The 18176-nt window shown below is 43.8% G+C and overlaps 1 protein-coding gene across 8 annotated transcripts in view; it reads left to right on the top strand.

Moving 5' to 3' along the window:
- The window catches only part of LOC126248040 (glucoside xylosyltransferase 2), a 170053-nt gene that overhangs the window by 78054 nt on the left and 73823 nt on the right, over nt 1-18176 (top strand). For all 8 annotated transcript variants that reach the window (XM_049948667.1, XM_049948669.1, XM_049948661.1 and 5 more), the window contains exon 2: nt 9970-10120. In XM_049948667.1, the coding sequence (XP_049804624.1) occupies nt 9970-10120 (151 nt within the window). The remainder of the gene's footprint in view (nt 1-9969; nt 10121-18176) is intronic.

Genomic DNA, 18176 nt, shown 5'->3' with positions numbered 1-18176 from the left:
TCTTGATAACTTTGATCCTTACCTTCATGGTATCTGCACCACACTCGAAGCGTGCCATCAGCTCTTACCAACTGAAATCGCGGCACATATGGCCAGACCATGGTTTTCCAGTCGTCTAGGGTCCAACTGATATGGTCACGACCCCAGGACACATGCTGCGGGCTATGTCGTGCTGTTAGCAGAGATACTAGAATTGGTCGTCTGCAGCCATAGCCCATTAACGCCACATTTCGGTGCACTGTCCTAACGGATACACCGCACATCGATTTCTACGATTATTTCAGGCAGTGTTGCTTGTCTACCAACACTGACAACTCTACGCAAATGCCGCTGCTCTTGGACGTTAAGTGAAGGCAGTCGACCACTGCGATGTCTGTGGTGAGATGCAAGGCCTGAAATTTGGTATTCTTGGCACACTCTTGACACTGTTGGTCTCTGATTACTGAAATCCCTAACGATTTCCGAAACGGAATGTTGTATGCGTCTAGCTCCAGCTACCAATCAGTGTTCAAAGTCTGTTAATTCCTGCCGTGTGGTGTTAATCACATCGGAAACGTTTTCATATCCCGAGTGCAAATTACAGCTCCGTTATGATCTCGAAGATTCTTGCGTCGGTGGAATGTTTGTTAACTACCCTGTTCTGCTGTTCGTATTGCTGCCTATGGTATTTGTTACTTCTTGGTTTGGATGTTCGTCTCAGTGTCACTGTTTCTTCACTTCGTTAGCTGCTGTTGCACGGTCGCTACTCCCGCAGCAGGTCTGGCGAGTGTGTGGTCGGTTGCCAGTACATCTGGTTGCCCAGACCACTGACGAATTGATTTTCTGACACCAGCGTTATCGTATAGAATCGCATTGCTATTTGCCAGAAGCACTGTTTTAGCGTCAATATTCCAGAAAGTTTGGCAGTTCCCTGGTGGGGAAATCTCGTGGCTGGTGCAGTGCCATCCAGAGGGCTTTGCTCTGCACAGTTCGGAGTATCTTCAGCGACTTGTCGGCCACGTTTCCCCATACTACGGCGGTGTACTCCAACACAGGCCTAATGAGTGTTAGATACAGCATACTGCCTAAGTCAGGGGGTAGTGTTTTCTCTGGATGGAGCAGCGGGTACAGTAGGTTCATCCTGTCCAGCGCCTTCGTACACACCTCCCGGATGTGCACCTTCCACATCAGACGCCTGTCCAGTGTAATGCTGAGGTACCAACCAGTGTGTGACCATGGGATGGGGCCTCTCATGATATGCACCGACTAGATGTCTGCTGGCACCTCCTTCCATGTGAATATCATCGCCTGGCTCTTACCCGCGTTGAATTTGAGCTGCTATTTGGTGGCCCAAGCTCCGAGATCGTTGCACCCGGCGACGCAGCAGTTGCGTGTTCACGATTTTTGCGAACAGCTCGGTGTCAGCCACGTAAAGCGCCAGATAGACCCTCGGTGTCTTTTGGACGTCAGCTGTATAGAGGCAGTACAGTTGGGGGCCGAGGACAGACCCCTGTGCTACTCCCGCTTGGATGGGTTATGCTGTTGATGCACCGTCGTCAGCTCTCGTGTTGAGGGTGTGTTCCATTAGATATAATCGGAACAGGTGGACATGCGACACTGGCAACCCCTGCAAAAGCAACTTGTACAGAAGGCGAATGTGCCACACGCAGTAAAAAGCTCTGGCGACATCCGGTAGCACTGCCCCTAGCTTCCCGCGACTCTCGGTCGCCCACATCGACTGTTCCACAACCTACAGCAGCTGCTATTGTGTGGAGTGCCCTCTGCAGAACCCGAACTGCTAGTCAGGAAGCAGGCCTTCTTCCCTGACATTGCGGCGAAGCCTTATCGCGTGAAGACACCCAAAAATCCTCTATATAGACAGCGGCAGGCTGCCTGGTGTCTTTCCCTGCCTTTGGTATGGCCACCACCTCAACATGTTTCCACCCCAAGGGGTAGTTGCAGCTCTTAAACATGGAGTTGAAAAGTGCTGTCAAGATGCGCACTTTGTCAGCTGGTAGTTGTTTCAGCAGCGTGTTGTTGACATCGTCGCAGCCTCCTGCAGCCCTGGTTGGCGGGAGGTTGCCGTGCATTGCCAGCAACACCTCAAAGTCTACAGGTTGTAGTGTCCCTCTTGGTGGCTGGTATGCTGCAACGAACGCCATTTTCCCCTCTGACATGCTGATGGGCTACATCAGTCGCCTCCGTGGTCACCAGCTCCAAAGTTGTGCGGAGTGGCGTTGCAGCGATGCCTTAATGTACATTGCCATCCCACCACCCGCAGTTTCTCAGTCTGTGCAGTAGCAATGATAATTGGCAATCATCTGTGGGATTTGTTGCTCGAGGAGTTTTACCTCCTGCATCAGCGCCTGCAGTTCCTCTGCGTCAGTTGCAGCAGGCGTTTCTTCCCGGCGTGGTGTGTTTGCTCTCCTCTGGGATCGAACAGATGGGTGTGGAGTGGTAGGCCCTCGAATTGGACGCTGCCCCTGCCATCGACACTGTCGGCCAGCCGTGGCTGCCCCTGGGTGCTCCGTCAGTGGCTCGCCCCTGCATTGTGGGTAAACTCCCGGTACAATTCGCATACAGACCCTTTCACTGCGGTTTTGATTTTCTCCTGGAAGTCCTTAAAGGTGGTGGCGGCCCTTTGTTCTTCTGTTGGTCCTCCTGGGCCTCTGACATTGTCGTTGACGTTGGAGAACTGGTTCCCCATTGACACCTTGGCTAGGGCATCAAGCACAACTGTCCCGACAGTGTGTTTGTGTCTTGGCTGTGTGAAGCTGCCTTCATCTGTCAGTGGCTGTGGCGGCTGCTGCTGCTGCTGCTGCTGCTGCTGCTGCTGCTGCTGCTTCTGCATCTTGGTGCCTTTCTGTGATGCCTTCTGCATTGTGTGCACTGTGGGTGCACTGCTGGTTGTGCTGTTGGCAGTTCGCTTGATGGTTGGTGTCATCGTGCGTGTTAGCTGGGTGCTTCCATGAAGCTTGCTCCACCACAAAGGCCAGCAGACAGTCGTCATTGCGTGCAAAGCTGAAACTTCGTCCCCGGCACTGCTTGTAGTTGTGGGGCAGGAGGCAGGTGGTTCTCCTACATTCATTGCATGTGCTATGACAGTCAGGGGAAAGCTTCCCTCCACGGGATGCGCATGCACCATCTCTGCTGTGTAGCACTTTTCTTTGTGGGTCGTAACGTCATTGGTGGTGGGCAAAATTCCGGACCACTCGCTTCCACAGCCGAGGCTGCATCCACGTGATGATGATTCCAGCCAGTAGTGCACTTTTTGTCATTCTCTGAGGCTACGTGTCAGTCCATCGTAGGTCGCGGGAAGAGTGAGGCCTCCGACAGAGAAAGCCCTGTTGTGCACTGATCCACCACACTACTCGCTCCCGCAACCAGAGCTGCAGCCACATAATGACTTCTCGAGTGCAAATCAGTATTTCACTTCGTGGTGCTATTTCTCCTGCTGCTTCGTCATTGGTGGGGGGCCAGATGGGGCCACTGGTGGAGCGGGCTCTGACGAGTGGCAATTACGCCACCTCCTTTGCTTCTTCGCTATGGTCCACAGAGGAACGCATCTCGGCATCAAATGATGAGAGCTCCACCAATGCACTACTGTTTTGTGCTTCGTGTATGCAATACTTTTGCCATCTGTATATGTGTGTATCAGTATCCCATGACTTTCGTCACCTCAGTGTATAACTTATAATCATCCCCATTTGCAGTGTGCCACAGATAGTTACAATTTTAATAATAATTGCAATAAAATAGATCTGTGATTAGTATGTCGCAGTTCAGAGGTACACAGCATTTGAAAAACATTTGTTAGAATATTTGAGATGTACATATGTAGTGCACCTAATTCAATAAATATACTAGCAATAACCTCTTAACAGCTTTGACATTTTCTTTGTTTACAGAATAGCTAAATATATTCTAAAATCGAACTGTACTCACCACAGTCAATATTTTATGAAGCAGTGTGACTGTGAACACAGGTCTCTTAGACTACGCCTATGCCAGCAGATAAGTTGTTCCCTTCCACGTTCAAGAACTCAGTCTTTGTTATATTTTTGCAGTGAAGTCTGCTTTTCTGTCCAACTTGATTTCCTGAGTTTTGCTGGTTCTGCATGTGGACTCGCAAAATGTGTCGGATTTGTTAATAACGGCAGGTACAGTCATTCTGTGGATGTGCACCTTTACCTGCCTGGTACCTCACCGGCCAGGTCTTCATGCAAGCAACTGGAAAGTATCATGTGTTAATAGTAACTTTTAATTTCTCTAATCCCTTTACCTAGTTTTTGTGCTAATTTGCCCTCCAAAATTTGTTAAATTTGGAAATCAGGATCTGCGTCGGAAGGACACCGAGGTAATCCATCTCTAGGGACCCCTTACTGGATGGTGCGTAATTTAACGAACTAGTGTCGTGACAATCAATTTATTATATGGATAATTAAATGTCCTCGTGTACTGATCCTTTAAAAATGTGATTGGAGCAAGCATTTCACTTTAATTGTCAGAAAAATGGTCAACACCACTCAAATAACACACACAAAATGATAGAGAGGGATAGTATGTTCGCGATTAAATACTGTAGGTGAGAAGTTTCCTAGGTTCCGGTCCAGGTGGGGCTTCTTACAAACCAGTAGGAAATAACTTTAGAAACTGCTATAGATAAAAAGTATCAAGTACACAGATTGTTTTACGTGTACACTACTGTTTCGTGATGTAGTTCAGTATAAAATACGCCGCTGTAAAGAAACCTCGACGATCTGATGCCACACCTGATAGAGTCCAGCATCCAGCACTGACGTCAGCACAGCAGTGAGCGCTGAAAGGTAGACTGAGGGCCTACACCGACACGACTCTGGTCCACGGCAGGAGCTGCCCTAAACCCCAGCATTGCACGGGTCGGAAAGCCTACTGCACTGTGCGGTCCACCTGAGGTGACAACGCGCAGGAAGTGATCTGGGGGAGGAGGGGAAGGGGGGTGGCTGAGAATGCCACAAAACAGCGTGCGAATCAAAAACACAGATGTCGTGGTCACCGCCATCTCCAAAAAGCAGAGCTACCGATGGGGCGTGCCTATCCCGACAGCGGGCATCGAAACCGCCGCATCGGGGAGTCGTAGTCTTCCTCTCGAAACTGATAGAGCACCCTCGGCACCCGAGAGTCCACTACTGGGGTCGAGAGGTTCCTTTCCAGGTTATATAGCCACCAGCCATTGCAGAGGACGTGGCAACTATTTGCATTTTCAATATTAAATGGCATAATTTTGAAAATTGTTTTATGGCATCTAACAATGCCACACAGGACCTCTGTCTGCATCCTCATAATACCAAATCGTTCAGTTTAGCAACTAAAAGATCCGAGAGAACTAATATTTTAGGAATTGATAGACTTTTATAGTAGACTTTATATTTTCTATAAATTAAGTGATCATATGGAAACCAACAATGCTGTAATAGGGCTGAGTAATGTGTTCACAGCCGACAACTGTACTCTTTACCGTTCGTTTACACATCGGTGCCAACATTGGCCATCAGTAGTGGGGCAGCTCCCACACAGTGAAGCCGAGGAGAGGCTCTGCTCTGCAACATCATTTGTAATTACAGGATTGATTCTCCTCTTCACAAGTCGTTAGGGGTATTCAGTTACACTAAATTTGCTTAACAAACTTGTTACAGGGTCTTTATGCATAGTCAAACTCTCACTATTCGCTGTTGCATTCTACCGAGTGTGTTTTGTGTAATGTTACAGGAGTAACGAAGACAGTTCGGTCTGCTTTTGGCACTATCAGTATGATCAATGGTAATCTTTTCATTTGCATTGGTTCTCTGGTTATGGTATGGTAACATCTTGTTTGACAGATTGTTCCACTCTTTGTCTTGCAGTTGCTGGCCTAGGAGGTGATCAACAGTCTGCACTGTTGTAAACATTTTCCACTGAGTTGCTCACACTCCCTCTTAAGAGTGGCAAAGCAACTGTTTTGCCTGACCCTGTATTGGTATTGAAATGTGTACACTTCCCATCTAGCGAATGGTGACACTTTCGTGTGGTTGAGCAATGCTGGCTGACAGTAGAAAGAAAATTTTTTTACTCTCACATTCCCTTACTATTTTAGTCACATAACAGCACGAAACATCTGTCCTGTTTGGTGCATCACAAGGACTAGCCATGTTTCAGACTTGCACAAATATCAGAACTGAACACACATTGGACACCGGGTGTATGCGTGATTAAGGCTACAGCGGTAATAAGTGTTGCCAGAACTCTAAAAGTTTGGAGTTTAAGTGAGCAATCGATCCAGCCTAGCTGGTGCATACTACCGAACAAGTGGTATTACTGTATTTCTTTCATTTTATATTTTTCCTAGTATCAAAACTGAGGTTGGTAAAACATTCTTGTAAGGAGTGAACTAAACAGGAAATGACCTGTTCGCTCAGCTGGAGCCGGACCTGTGCTGGCTTTCCCAAGAAGCAAATAATGTTTCCAAAGAAGTGAAGGCTGTAACAAGAGTACCACTCAGCGACAAATACTCCACATATTTGGATTAAATTATGTTTGGCATCCACACCTGGTTTAGACATCCACCTTTTCAAAAGAAATAGATAAATCGATAAAAAAAAAATTATAAGATCTTACGAGCCACTTAGGGAAGTTTGCTCAATACCCAGCGTGGTAGCCAGGGGTTTGTCAGGTACCTTCACAGTGGTAGCCCCCTGACAACACAGGTATCACATTGGTGATGCTCGAGCTGTCACCTCCATGTGTATGCTGAGGAGTAGGTGCCTGTCTGGGCGTACCAGGACTGAAGGCACTGGCCATCTAGCCAGGTGACCTATGCTTTAGCTGAGTGCTACTCGTGGGGAGATTGCACATTAGGTCGCCCCCCCCCCCCCCCCCAGCCAGTGGCCACAAGTGCCTGGCAGTCTCATCAAGCTCTTGTTCAGTACAGATCATAATGACCCTAGGAACTTTCCTTCCTTGGCAGCTCCATTGGAGGTACACTAAAAAAAGCGACTTGCAGACATTTGCAACCCTCAGTTATTGGCTTGCACCTCAACAGTTGGAGAGTCCTTTCTCTCTTCTAGACCGTTGTTATTGTGGATAATAATGAAAACATGCTTCGCAAACTCTTTTCCCTTACTAAATTATAAAGTGGTTCCATTTTAATTAAGACAATAAATTGTACCCAGCTCTGGGCATTACACTCTTGTAAACAACTTGTTGAGATACCTGTTATTTAAAGCCCCATAAGAACCTAAACATGTTGCGGAGTTTAATTTTTCACTGGGACCTCACACTGCAGATGATGAATTATGCGAACACTGAGATAAGCAAGGAATCCACTTGGTGCATCGTGTACATTGGTGCCCACCAGACAACAAGGTTGACACAGTGATTCACCCTCAATTTTGAGGGGTATTTGCTTCCAGACATGGTCAAACTCAAGGTGAAGCTGTACTTTACATCCCCAATGCAGTACTTTAAATGCCAGTGATCTGAGTCAGTTGGTTGGTCGATTTGGGTGAGGGGACCAAACAGCGAGGTCATTGGCTTAGGAAAGGAAGTCGGCCGTGCCCTTTCGAAGGAAACACCCTGGCATTTGCCTGGAGCGATTTAGGGAAATTGCAGAAAACCTAAATCGGGATGGCCGGATGCTTGTTTGAACTGACATTGTCCTGAATGTGAGTTGTGTGCTAACCACTGTGGGATGACCACCATCCCTGAACCCCAGTGTGCTGCCCTAATTAAGGAATGCAAAATACATGAACTGAAGGTCTGTGATCATCTCTCATATACTGAAGCTCAGAAGAAAATGCAGTCATTTATATCCTGTCTCAATATTGACTTTTGCCAGTACTGTGGCAATGTCATCGACAGTGCCCTCAATGTTGGCCTGAAGTAGTCTTACAAATAAGCTTGACTGTGGAGGCAATAGACACTGCCCTTTTATTGTTCCTGCATCACTATCTTCAGGAACCACTCCCTACACCTGGGTGCAGAAGTGGCACCCTCCAGCGTGTAACAACATTTAGAGCACTGCATTGGTGATGGGTAGTAAAGCTTCACATTGCAGCACTAAACCTTGAGTTGGACATTGTCTGGAATCGAATCCCCCTCAAAAGAGAGGATGAATGCTCCAGTGTTAACCTTGTATCTTCCTTTTGGGAACCCTATTCCTTGAAATCAACAGACCAGTGGCCCATCGCGAGCCAGTGGCTGAAAAAGCCACTGATCCTGGGTCCCAGGGCTGCATGCTCCTCTTCCACTTACCCACAGCAGACAAGCCCTCACAAGATTCTCAGTTGCCAAAAGCAGTGAAAGAGAGAAGGAAGAAATTTTGAGAGATGACTACTCCACTGACCCCAGAGGTTCCAGATCCCCCTCCCCCTCATACTGTCAGACTCCAAACTAATGTTAGTTGGATGTTGCTTACACCAGAATGTCACAAATAAAATACCACACAATTAAAACATACAAAATGTTGTGCTGATGTCCCAGCATACACAAAGATTAGTGTATGCCGGGACATCAGCACCATGTGTTGTATGTTTTAATTGTGTGGTATTTTATTTGTGACGTGCTGGTGTTCTATCCAAATTTTTTTGTTAGAATTTGACACAACATCTCTGTGTAACTTTCAGTATTGTAAAAAACTTGTACATCTAATAATGTTAAAAGATCTGATGATGACAGCATAGATTTGCCAAACCTTGATAGTAATAAAAATAATTACTAACAATTATGGCAAACTTGAGTCTTCAAGAATAGTATGTCCTTCAGATTGCCATCAATGATTAGTGCAGTGTCAAACATATAAAACCCTTTACTTTGCCTTCCATCCTTTTTGTTGGGAAGAAAAAGACTGTGAAAGTTCACCAGTCTTCATACTTCGTGTGAATAACCTTCTAAATTAAATTGGAGAGTAGTAGTTAGTGGAGTGCACCTCATGGGGAGACAGGAAAAATAGTGATAAAGTTTCAGCAAGTTTATTGATGGCAAAAATATGTCTACTTCGACAGTAAAAACAAAAGACAGAAAAATACAATGTCTTGCGAGGTACTGGTACAGAAGCTTGGCATACTAGACTGTTTCTACTATGTAGTAATGTCACTAGGAGCTTTGTAGGAAACTGCATTTGCAGGGAAGTAATCCAATTTCTGAGGATGTTGTCCTGGTTAGGTCCAACACAGGCACAGAAAAGTCTATCGCGAATCAGCCTAAGTCCTCAAACGAAACAACGATGAAAGCGGAGAACAGCAGCAGTGGTCCCTGCAATGGGCATTGAGACTGTCCTGAGATAATGAGGTGAGCAGCACTGCCCGGAGGCCAGGAGAGGCTCTCATAGCCAGAAGAACTGGCTTGTGTAGTCCATGCGCTGGCCTTTGTAGGTGTCAGTTGTGGAATTCTCGTCATACTATTTTCTTGTTACGTGTTGTACAGACACAAATAGATTCCTTGGAAATGGCAGCCTCTGCCAGCACTGGTATTGTTGCCTGGTGTCCGGTTGTGACTGCGACATGGAGAGCTCGTGATGCTGAGACATACAGGGGCCGTGTAAACTGCATGTGTGCCTGAGCAGTTGGTGCTACTTTTTTCATATATCTCCAATATAACCGTTAACATACTTTTAAATTACAGTAAGCCCCTCTTCTGGGAAATTTTGTAGAGCTCTTCACTTGAGGACTTCCATGTGTGCAGTATCTTTATTTCACAATCTTTACAGAAATTTTTAATAAATTTCTACACTCATTAGTTCACTATAGATTCTATAGACTTGTCATTCCTTGACTATAGAGCAGTTGCTCAGATAACACTCCAAATAAGAAAACTCAAGAGGTAATAGTTGAAAAGTATGGATATGCACTGATCTCTGTTTCAGTATTAAAGTAAACTTGTGTTCATGTATGTATTTCATTATGACCGTATTACAGTATTCTTGTGAGCAATAAAGTCATCTTACAATTAATGTTTTTTTTACTCCTTTTCTTTCAGATTTCACGAAATTGTGTTAGCTGTTGTCGCATGTGGAGATCGTCTAGCTGAAACTCTAGTGGTGATAAAATCAGCAATACTATTCACTAAATCACCATTGAAATTCATTGTGGTTGCAGATGATCATCTTATTCCTAGTTTCAGAGAGAAAGTAAGTAAACTTAATAAATAAACTTACAAAATACAAATAAATAAGACATGAGTAGTAATATATGAAAAAAACTAGTGTTATCAGAAAGAAGAAATTTGTGACTTGTAAAAGATACACTGTGAAATAGTCACAGAAGTTGAAGCTTTTGAAGTGTAAAGATATTTCTCTGGCAACAGAGAGGTGAAGGAGAAAAGAAGGTAAAGCTAGGGGAAGTAGAAGATGGAGGCTATGCAGAACCTATACATAGAGACACACTACATAAAGTAGGAGAGTCTTATTATCAGCCATATGACATACATTGCTGAATGAAACCCTGCTCTAGACTTTTCCATACACATTCAGTTATACACATGCATTATTGTGCCTACATTTTTCTAACATCCTTTATTCACCTTCCATTAGGTAATTAATGTTCTTACTCTTTCATTAATGCCAGGACTCCAACAAAGAGTGTTCCTTGGTCCATCAATTCACCTGGATAAATGTCATGTCCCCTGCCATGCTATTTTCATTATGTAGTTTTGTCTTCTACTACATTCTGTTGCCAGATCCATTTGTTTGTTTCCCCTGTGTCTCCTAATTATTTATTATGTGCATCTTTCCATTACTTATTGAGCAATCCTTTGCTTTAGATGTCTGTCTCGCTCCATCAGTAAAAAGCAGGCAATACACATTGCTTGTAAAGTTTCTGTTGCAGACACTACAGAAGCTTCATTTTAAAGACTTGTTTTACTTCATCACACACACTCCTGGCCATAATCTTCTGGTTTTACTTTTGCTGTCCATCCAGTCATTGTCTGCAGCTGCTCTAAATATAACACAAGAGTTGGCTCTGTGGCTTCATTGTCAGCTTGTACTATTTTACTTTCCACCTGTTGATTATATATTTTATTTGTCTTAATTATAATGATTTTGTCTTAATGATAATGCATACTTGTTCCATTTAGTCTGTCCATTTGTTGTTGAAGCTTATATGTACATGAGGCAAACTGTAAAATGTCTTCATCATTGTTTGTGTTTGTGCAAGCTTTGTCCTCCAGCTCTACACCTCCACAAATCAATTAGTCATTGCTTGCTACCAATTCCGACTTCATGAACTCTCGGTGTAATTCACAAGCAAAATTCGTAGCCTTAACAGCATAAGATGTATAACTGGGCATTGCTACCAAAGTTTAAATGCTATCAACTTCATTTATCCCTCCTTCATATATGATCTAAAATGTCTCTCTTCCACTGATGCCACAGATATTGCCAGATGTAGGCTGAAATAATTGTTGTTGAATGGATTGACGGATGGGCGGAAGAATATAGCAGATTGGGTCGTGCGTTTGTGAAATAGTACACCCAGAGTGAGGAAGAGCAGTAGTGTCTGATGTTTCTGTGGGATCCATACAAGTTCAGCAAAAATGGGATGAGGGTTAAGATCAAAATTAATAACAGATAATGGTAATATAAAATAATTTCTCTCATCTAGATAGAACAGTTTTGCAGTTATTCCAGCTACACTGTAATAATGTCCAGTGAATTTTGTTGTTCAACTTCAAATCACTGCAGTTGGTGTGTTATGAACAGGATATAAATCACTAGAGTTTCCACAAAAAAGAAGCTTAGGAATAGGTACCTCATGGAAGACATAGCATCTTGCAGGGCTTTTTAGAGGATTGGGAATATGTACCAGCCTAAAATTAATCACACAGTTGTGATATGGGGCAGTATTACCCGCACTTGTGGGAATGACTTGGGAAGCTATGTTCTTGCAAATTTAATCAGTTTCCATGTGATAGATGAAGATGTTGTTAACTCACAGAAGACTTATTCTACAGGAGTTTAGAGTGCAAAGAAAAAGAGTATTCAATAAACATGCTTTTGAAATTGCTGGTATTATATCACAAAATAATGGAAAGTCCAGAGTGGGATAACAATAATACAAAAAGGATAGACTTTTACTCACCACATAGAGGAGGTATTGAGTTATAGAAGGCACAATGAAAAAGATTGCATAACATTAAGCTTTCAAGCTTTCAGACAAAAAAGCCTTTCTTGCAAAATAGAATTACACACATTCACACAAGTACAACTTGCACACACATTGCCACTGTCTTTAATGTCAGGCGCCAGTGCCCAGAGACGTGTGTGTGTGTGTGTGTGTGTGTGTGTGTGTGTGTGTGTGTGTGTGTGTGTTTTGGCAAAAAGTGGACTTCTTTCTTCAAAAGCTCAAATGTTTAGCAGTCTTCTTCATTGTGCTTGTCTGCAACTCAGGACCTTCTCTATTTTGTGAGTAGCAATCTTTCTTTTTCAAATTGTTGTTAAGACACTACTTAAATTATTCATGAGTTTTCTAATACACTTCACATGTGGATGTATTTACTCATCATGAAAATTTAGATTCTGTGGCATGGAAGTAAAAAAACGGTAAAAGCATTTTGAATATTTCCATCAGTTCCGTGGCAAAGATACTAAAGTGCAGAACCAAAATCTATCAACATAGGTAAAAAAACAGTATTCATCCCAACCAAGACAAAACTGTACTTATGAGTTAAATAGCACATTGTGTTGCAGTACTTCATTGCAGTAAAGCCTGTACTTTAATGTGACAAACACCATTACAAATAAAATGACCAGACCCCATGGTTCATCATACATAGCATCAGGGCTTAGAAATTCACACACAATTTATTATTACTTTCACCACACATTTTTGTGTAAGTGGGTAAATTTCATAAAGTTGCATCCATCTTTCGCCTCTTGGCTCAGATTACCCTAAATCACTTCGTTTTTATTAACTTTGTATTAAGTTTTTCTCTTTGATAGGTGTTCATTTTCTTGTATTCACTTTCCCTGTTTCTCTTCATTTTCTCTAACAGTGGAAAGTCCAGTTTGGAATATCAACAATAGTATGAAAAGGATAGACTGCCACACACTGTAAAGATGATCCATTGAGTTGCAGACAGGCATAATGGAAAGACTGTTGCACATGGGCTTTTGACCAAAGCCTTCTTCAGAAAGGAGAGCTCATAACACACATTCACACAAGCAAGCACACCATGTGCACACATGATCACTATTCCAATTGTTTCAGCCAGAATGCAACTGTATTGCATCAATGGACGTAGCAATCCAGAGTGGGGTGGGGAAGGGATAGCAGGATAAGAGTGGGGAGGGGGGGGGGGGGAGAGAGAAGAGTCAGTGCATCCCAGTGGAGTGCACAGGGACTAGATAGTGGCAAGAAAAGGCTACCAGGCATAGCATTGGAAGGCTGTAGGGGTGGAGGGGGGAATGGGGGGGGGGGGGCCGTGAAAAGGAGCAGAGAAGGGGATCTGCACATTTCGGGAAAGCTGGTGGTGAAGTTGATGATCCAGATGGCACGGATTGTGACGCAGCCATTGAAATCCAGCATGTCATATTCAGCTGCATGTTGTAGCACAAGATGGTCAATTCTGCTCTTGGCCACAGTTTGACAGTGGCCATTCGTCCTGCTGGACAGTTGAATGGTACTTGTACCAATACAAAAAGCTATACAATGATTGCAGCAGAGCTGGCATATGACATGGCTGCTTTCACAGGTGGCCTGGTCACTGCTGGGGTAGGATAAGCCTGTGGCAGAGCTGGAATAGAAGTGATGTGTTGGCAGATTGGACAGGTCTTGCACGTGAGTCTTTCAAAGGGATTTGATCTATGTGCCAAGGAGTTGGGATTGTGAGTGGCATAGAGATGGATTACGTTGTTGTGGAGCTTGGTTGGGCCACGCTACACCACTTTGGGAGGGATGGGAAGGATCCTGGGTAGGATGTCACTCATCTCAGGGTGTGATGAGAGATAACCAAAGCTCTGATGAAGTATGTGGTTCAGTTGTTCCAATCTGGGGTAATATTGGATGTCAAAAAGGGTGCTGCTTTGTAGCTGATTCTTGGGGGGGGGGGGGGCAGTGATGGGAGAGGAGGATAGGGGTTGTGTGAGGGTATCGCACAGGAAATCAGTTTGTGGACTAGGTCTGGGGGAACTGCCTGTCAACATACGTAGCAAGAGAGCTCTTATCAGTGCCCATACACCGTCCCCGGATTGGTGTGCTTTATGGGAAGGACTTTTTTATGTGGAAGGGATAGCAACTATCAAAATGCAGGAACTGTTAGTGGTTGGTGGGTTTAATGCGGACAGGGATGGTCACCATCCAGGAAGGTGATATGCTGAGTTGAGGAGGACCAGGCAAAGCAGATAGGAGACGAGGTGTTGAGGTTATGATTTATTTATTTAACCTGGCAAGATTAGGGCCATCAGGCCCTCTCTTACATCTAACCAGACATTCTACTTATTTTACATTCATATGTTGTAGTAGGCATGTTAAACTACATCTAGTACAGAAAGTGAAATAAACAATTACAAAGGCACACCTGGAAAAATACATACATATAAAGTTTATATTCGTAGATCATAAGTACTGTTATAATTAGACATTATTGAAGAGACAGATTTTTGATAGGAGTGCTAGCAGCAGGGAGTATGAGGGAGACTGATGGTGAAGGGAGGGTAAGAATAGAGAGACATGATGAAACTTAATTAAGGAAATATAAAAGAAAGAAGATTGCATAGCTAATAGATACAGATGAAGAGGAAGGCATCTCAGGAGCAAGATAGGAGATGCTAGCTTTGCTATTTGACAGATGAGAGGATTGGCCTTGTACATTAATTTTGTGGAGAACGTTATGAGGATGATAGTAGGAAATGCTTCAACTTGTTCTTAAAAGCAGCGGGAGATTGAATTTTGCACAAGGTGGACAGCGGCAAATGAGGAGTTTGCAAAAGTTTTTGTTTTGTGAGTGGGCACAGTTAGGATACCAAATAAGAGTGACCTCGTGTTTCGATTATGATGGCATGACAGGTTTTTAATCTCTGAAGCAAGGTACTGGGGTGCTTGCGCGACGAGGAGTCGGTGAAGTAGACATAGTGTGGTAGTCACGCAATTTGTCCGGCCGCAGCCACCCTAGCTCGGAGTATGAAGCACTAACATGATCATATCGGCGAATGTTGCAGGGGTAACGCACATAGGCATTCATGGTTAGTTCTAGCCGTCTTTTGTTTTCACTACTCATGCCTTGTTGAATTACATCACAATAGTGGAGGTTCGGTAGAACGAGTGCTTGCACGAGCTGGCGTTTCAAGTCCTGTGGAAATATATTCCGAAACTTTTTGAGAGCATAGAGACAAGCAGACGTCTTTCGTCACACTGCGACTGTATTCTCCGCCCAGTTGAGATGCTCATCCAAAGTTACACCAAAGTTCTTAACAGTTTTCTGATATGGTATTGGAGTACCGTCAAGCAGAATAGGAGGTAGCCGTTCGCGGAAATCTGAACTTCTTAATTTCTGATGGGCTATTAAGATTACTTGTGTCTTTTTTGCATTTAGTTTAAGCCCCAGGTTTTTCGCCCAAGTCACTACTGAAGACAGATCATCATTCATCTGAGCGATTGCAGTGTTTACATCTTCAGGTCTGACGCTTAGGTAGAGCTGGATGTCGTCGGCATAGAAATGATATTTACAGGAGGACAGAACCGACGAAATATCGTTGTCATATAAAGAAAACAAAAGTGGTCCCAAGACTGATCCTTGTGGTACTCCCAAGGAAACATGTTTTCAGGAAGATTTTTCATTTGCGCAGACAACATATTGCTGTCTGTCTTTTAAGTAGCTTTCAAACCATCTCATTGCACTATCTGAGAAATTAAGCTGTTGCATTTTTCTGACCAATATGTCAAAGTTAACAGTGTCAAAAGCTTTGCTGAAGTCCAGTAGCGTCAATATTGTTGCCTTTCGATTGTGGATGGCAAATTTCAGGTCATCAGTTACTTCAATTAGAGCAGCGTTTGTGCTGTGATGGTTACGGAAACCGGATTGAAATTTGTCATATAGGCTGAATTCATGCAAGTGTTCAGTGATGTGGTCATGAACAATATATTCAAGTGCTTTGGAAACAGCAGGCAGTATGCTAATTGGTCGGTAATCACTAGGCAGTTGCGGGTTTTCGATCTTAGGGAAGGGTCGAATTATGCTTCTTTTCCATGCAGTGGGGTATATTCCGTTCACAAGGGAAAAATTAAATATGTCAGTTAAGACAGGTACTAAGATATCGGCAACATTCTTAATCATGGTTATACCGATACTGTTGTTGCCTATTGCATCAGAAGAGATTCTCATTATTGCTTTTCTTGCCGTATTTGTTGTTACATGTTTTTGATGGAAGATATCATTGTTAGTTATCCTGTTTCGGGATTCTTGTGGATGGTAATTATCAGCCGTGCAGGTATTCAGAGGTGCAGAGAAGAATTCATTTAATTCGTTAGCTGACACATGAAAAGTAGTTTCCGATTTTGCCTTTCCGACCCCCAAGCTACGGAGATTTTTCCATAGAGTCGTGGGCGTCAGATTGCTGCATACAAGGGAGCGAGCGTGCCCGATTTTAGCATTGCGAATGCATTGTTTCACTCTGTTCCATAGCTTTCTATATTCTTCGAAACGCTCGGGTTTCGGATCTGCCTTGAAACGCCTGTGGGCAGCATCCCTATTAGTCATCATTTGACGTAACTCAGCTGTCAGCCATGGAGCAGGAGATTTTCTTACACGGATTGTGCGTACAGGTGCATGTTTGTCATAGAGGGCAGTGAGTTTATCACCAAGTTCGTTAATTTTGCCGTCGATTGTAGGTTCTCTGATTATTTGATGCCATGAGATTTCTGAGCAATCGGCTGTTAGAGCGTCAAGGTCAATACGTTTCATGTTCCTACAAGTTATGTAACGCGATTTGATCCTTGGGGGCTGCACAGAGTAGGCCAGGAATACTACATCGTGTGCTGAGAGGCCAGGGGCCGATGCTTGACCAACATCTCTTACTTTGTCAGTCTGTTTCGTTGCGATTACGTCTATAAGAGTATGACTGTGCGCCGTATGGTGTGTAGGTTGTAATGGAAGAATGTTCATGCTATTGCAACTATTGCAGTTTATTAGGTTTATTGCGGAGGGAGTGTCTCTTAGCAGGTCTATGTTCAAGTCACCCATTACGATGACAGGTTCGTATTGACACTGAAGTGAATGTAATTCCGACTGAAAGGAACTCATTGAGCTTATTTTTGGCGGCTTGTACACAACACCAGTCAAGAACTTCTGACTTTGTATATTTATTTCAATGAACATGAATTCAGCCTCTTTTTCTTCAGCAGGGTTTGACGTTCATAAGACTTTCGCTTTGAGATCTGTTCGTATATACGCGCCGACCCCGCCACCTCGCTTTTTTGATCTGTCTGCCCTAAGAAATGTGTACCCTGGAAGATGAATAGATGCAGAGGATATGTGTGGTTTCAACCATGTTTCAGATTGGAGGATTAAGTGGTAGTTTAGTTGGTTGAAGAGGAGGCTAAGTTCTTCGTAATGTGCAGGTAAAGACTGGATGTTGCAGTGAGCTGCTTAAAGCTCTGACGCGTTCCACTGAGCAGCCTGGAGTAGGGTGGCAGACTGGTTTGTCCCTTTGTAGGCACTACCTGCCGCGAGGGGCACTGGCCGCTGCTTCCGCCAAGTGATATAACGCAGAGGTGTCGGAGATTTTGCGCGCCCTGTTTGTGACTCCGCGAGTGCCGAAAGAAAGGCGACTGCAAGAGATTTCCTGAGGTTGCGGGAGTATAGAAAATGGATTAGTGGTATTCGGTGCAAGGAGAATATGACCAAAATAGTGACAGCTGTGTGTCACTGTGTATCCTATGTCGTAAGAGGAGAAATGTAATTAGCGTATTTGAAGCAGCTTAGGGTGGAAATAAGGGAAAGGGGGGTGATTTAAGAGGCCGATGCTGCCAGCAGAGAGAAGTAAGCTTAATAATTAATAGATTATCGTTGGAAGCTAGAATTAAATTGAAATTTACTAAAGTGATACTGGTAGTGATTATCGTAGGAAGCTACAATTAGATTGAAATTTGCTAAAGTGATACTGATAGTGATTTTTGTTATGAACAATTTAAACTGAAGAGATAGGTGATTAACAAACTAAAGGAGAGACTAATAATTGCAATAGAACT

Source organism: Schistocerca nitens, chromosome 3 (assembly GCF_023898315.1).
Source record: "Schistocerca nitens isolate TAMUIC-IGC-003100 chromosome 3, iqSchNite1.1, whole genome shotgun sequence".
NCBI classification, from domain to species: Eukaryota; Metazoa; Arthropoda; class Insecta; order Orthoptera; family Acrididae; genus Schistocerca; species Schistocerca nitens.
Note: the sequence above shows the minus strand (reverse complement) of the source record. Positions and strands in the feature narration are given on the sequence as shown.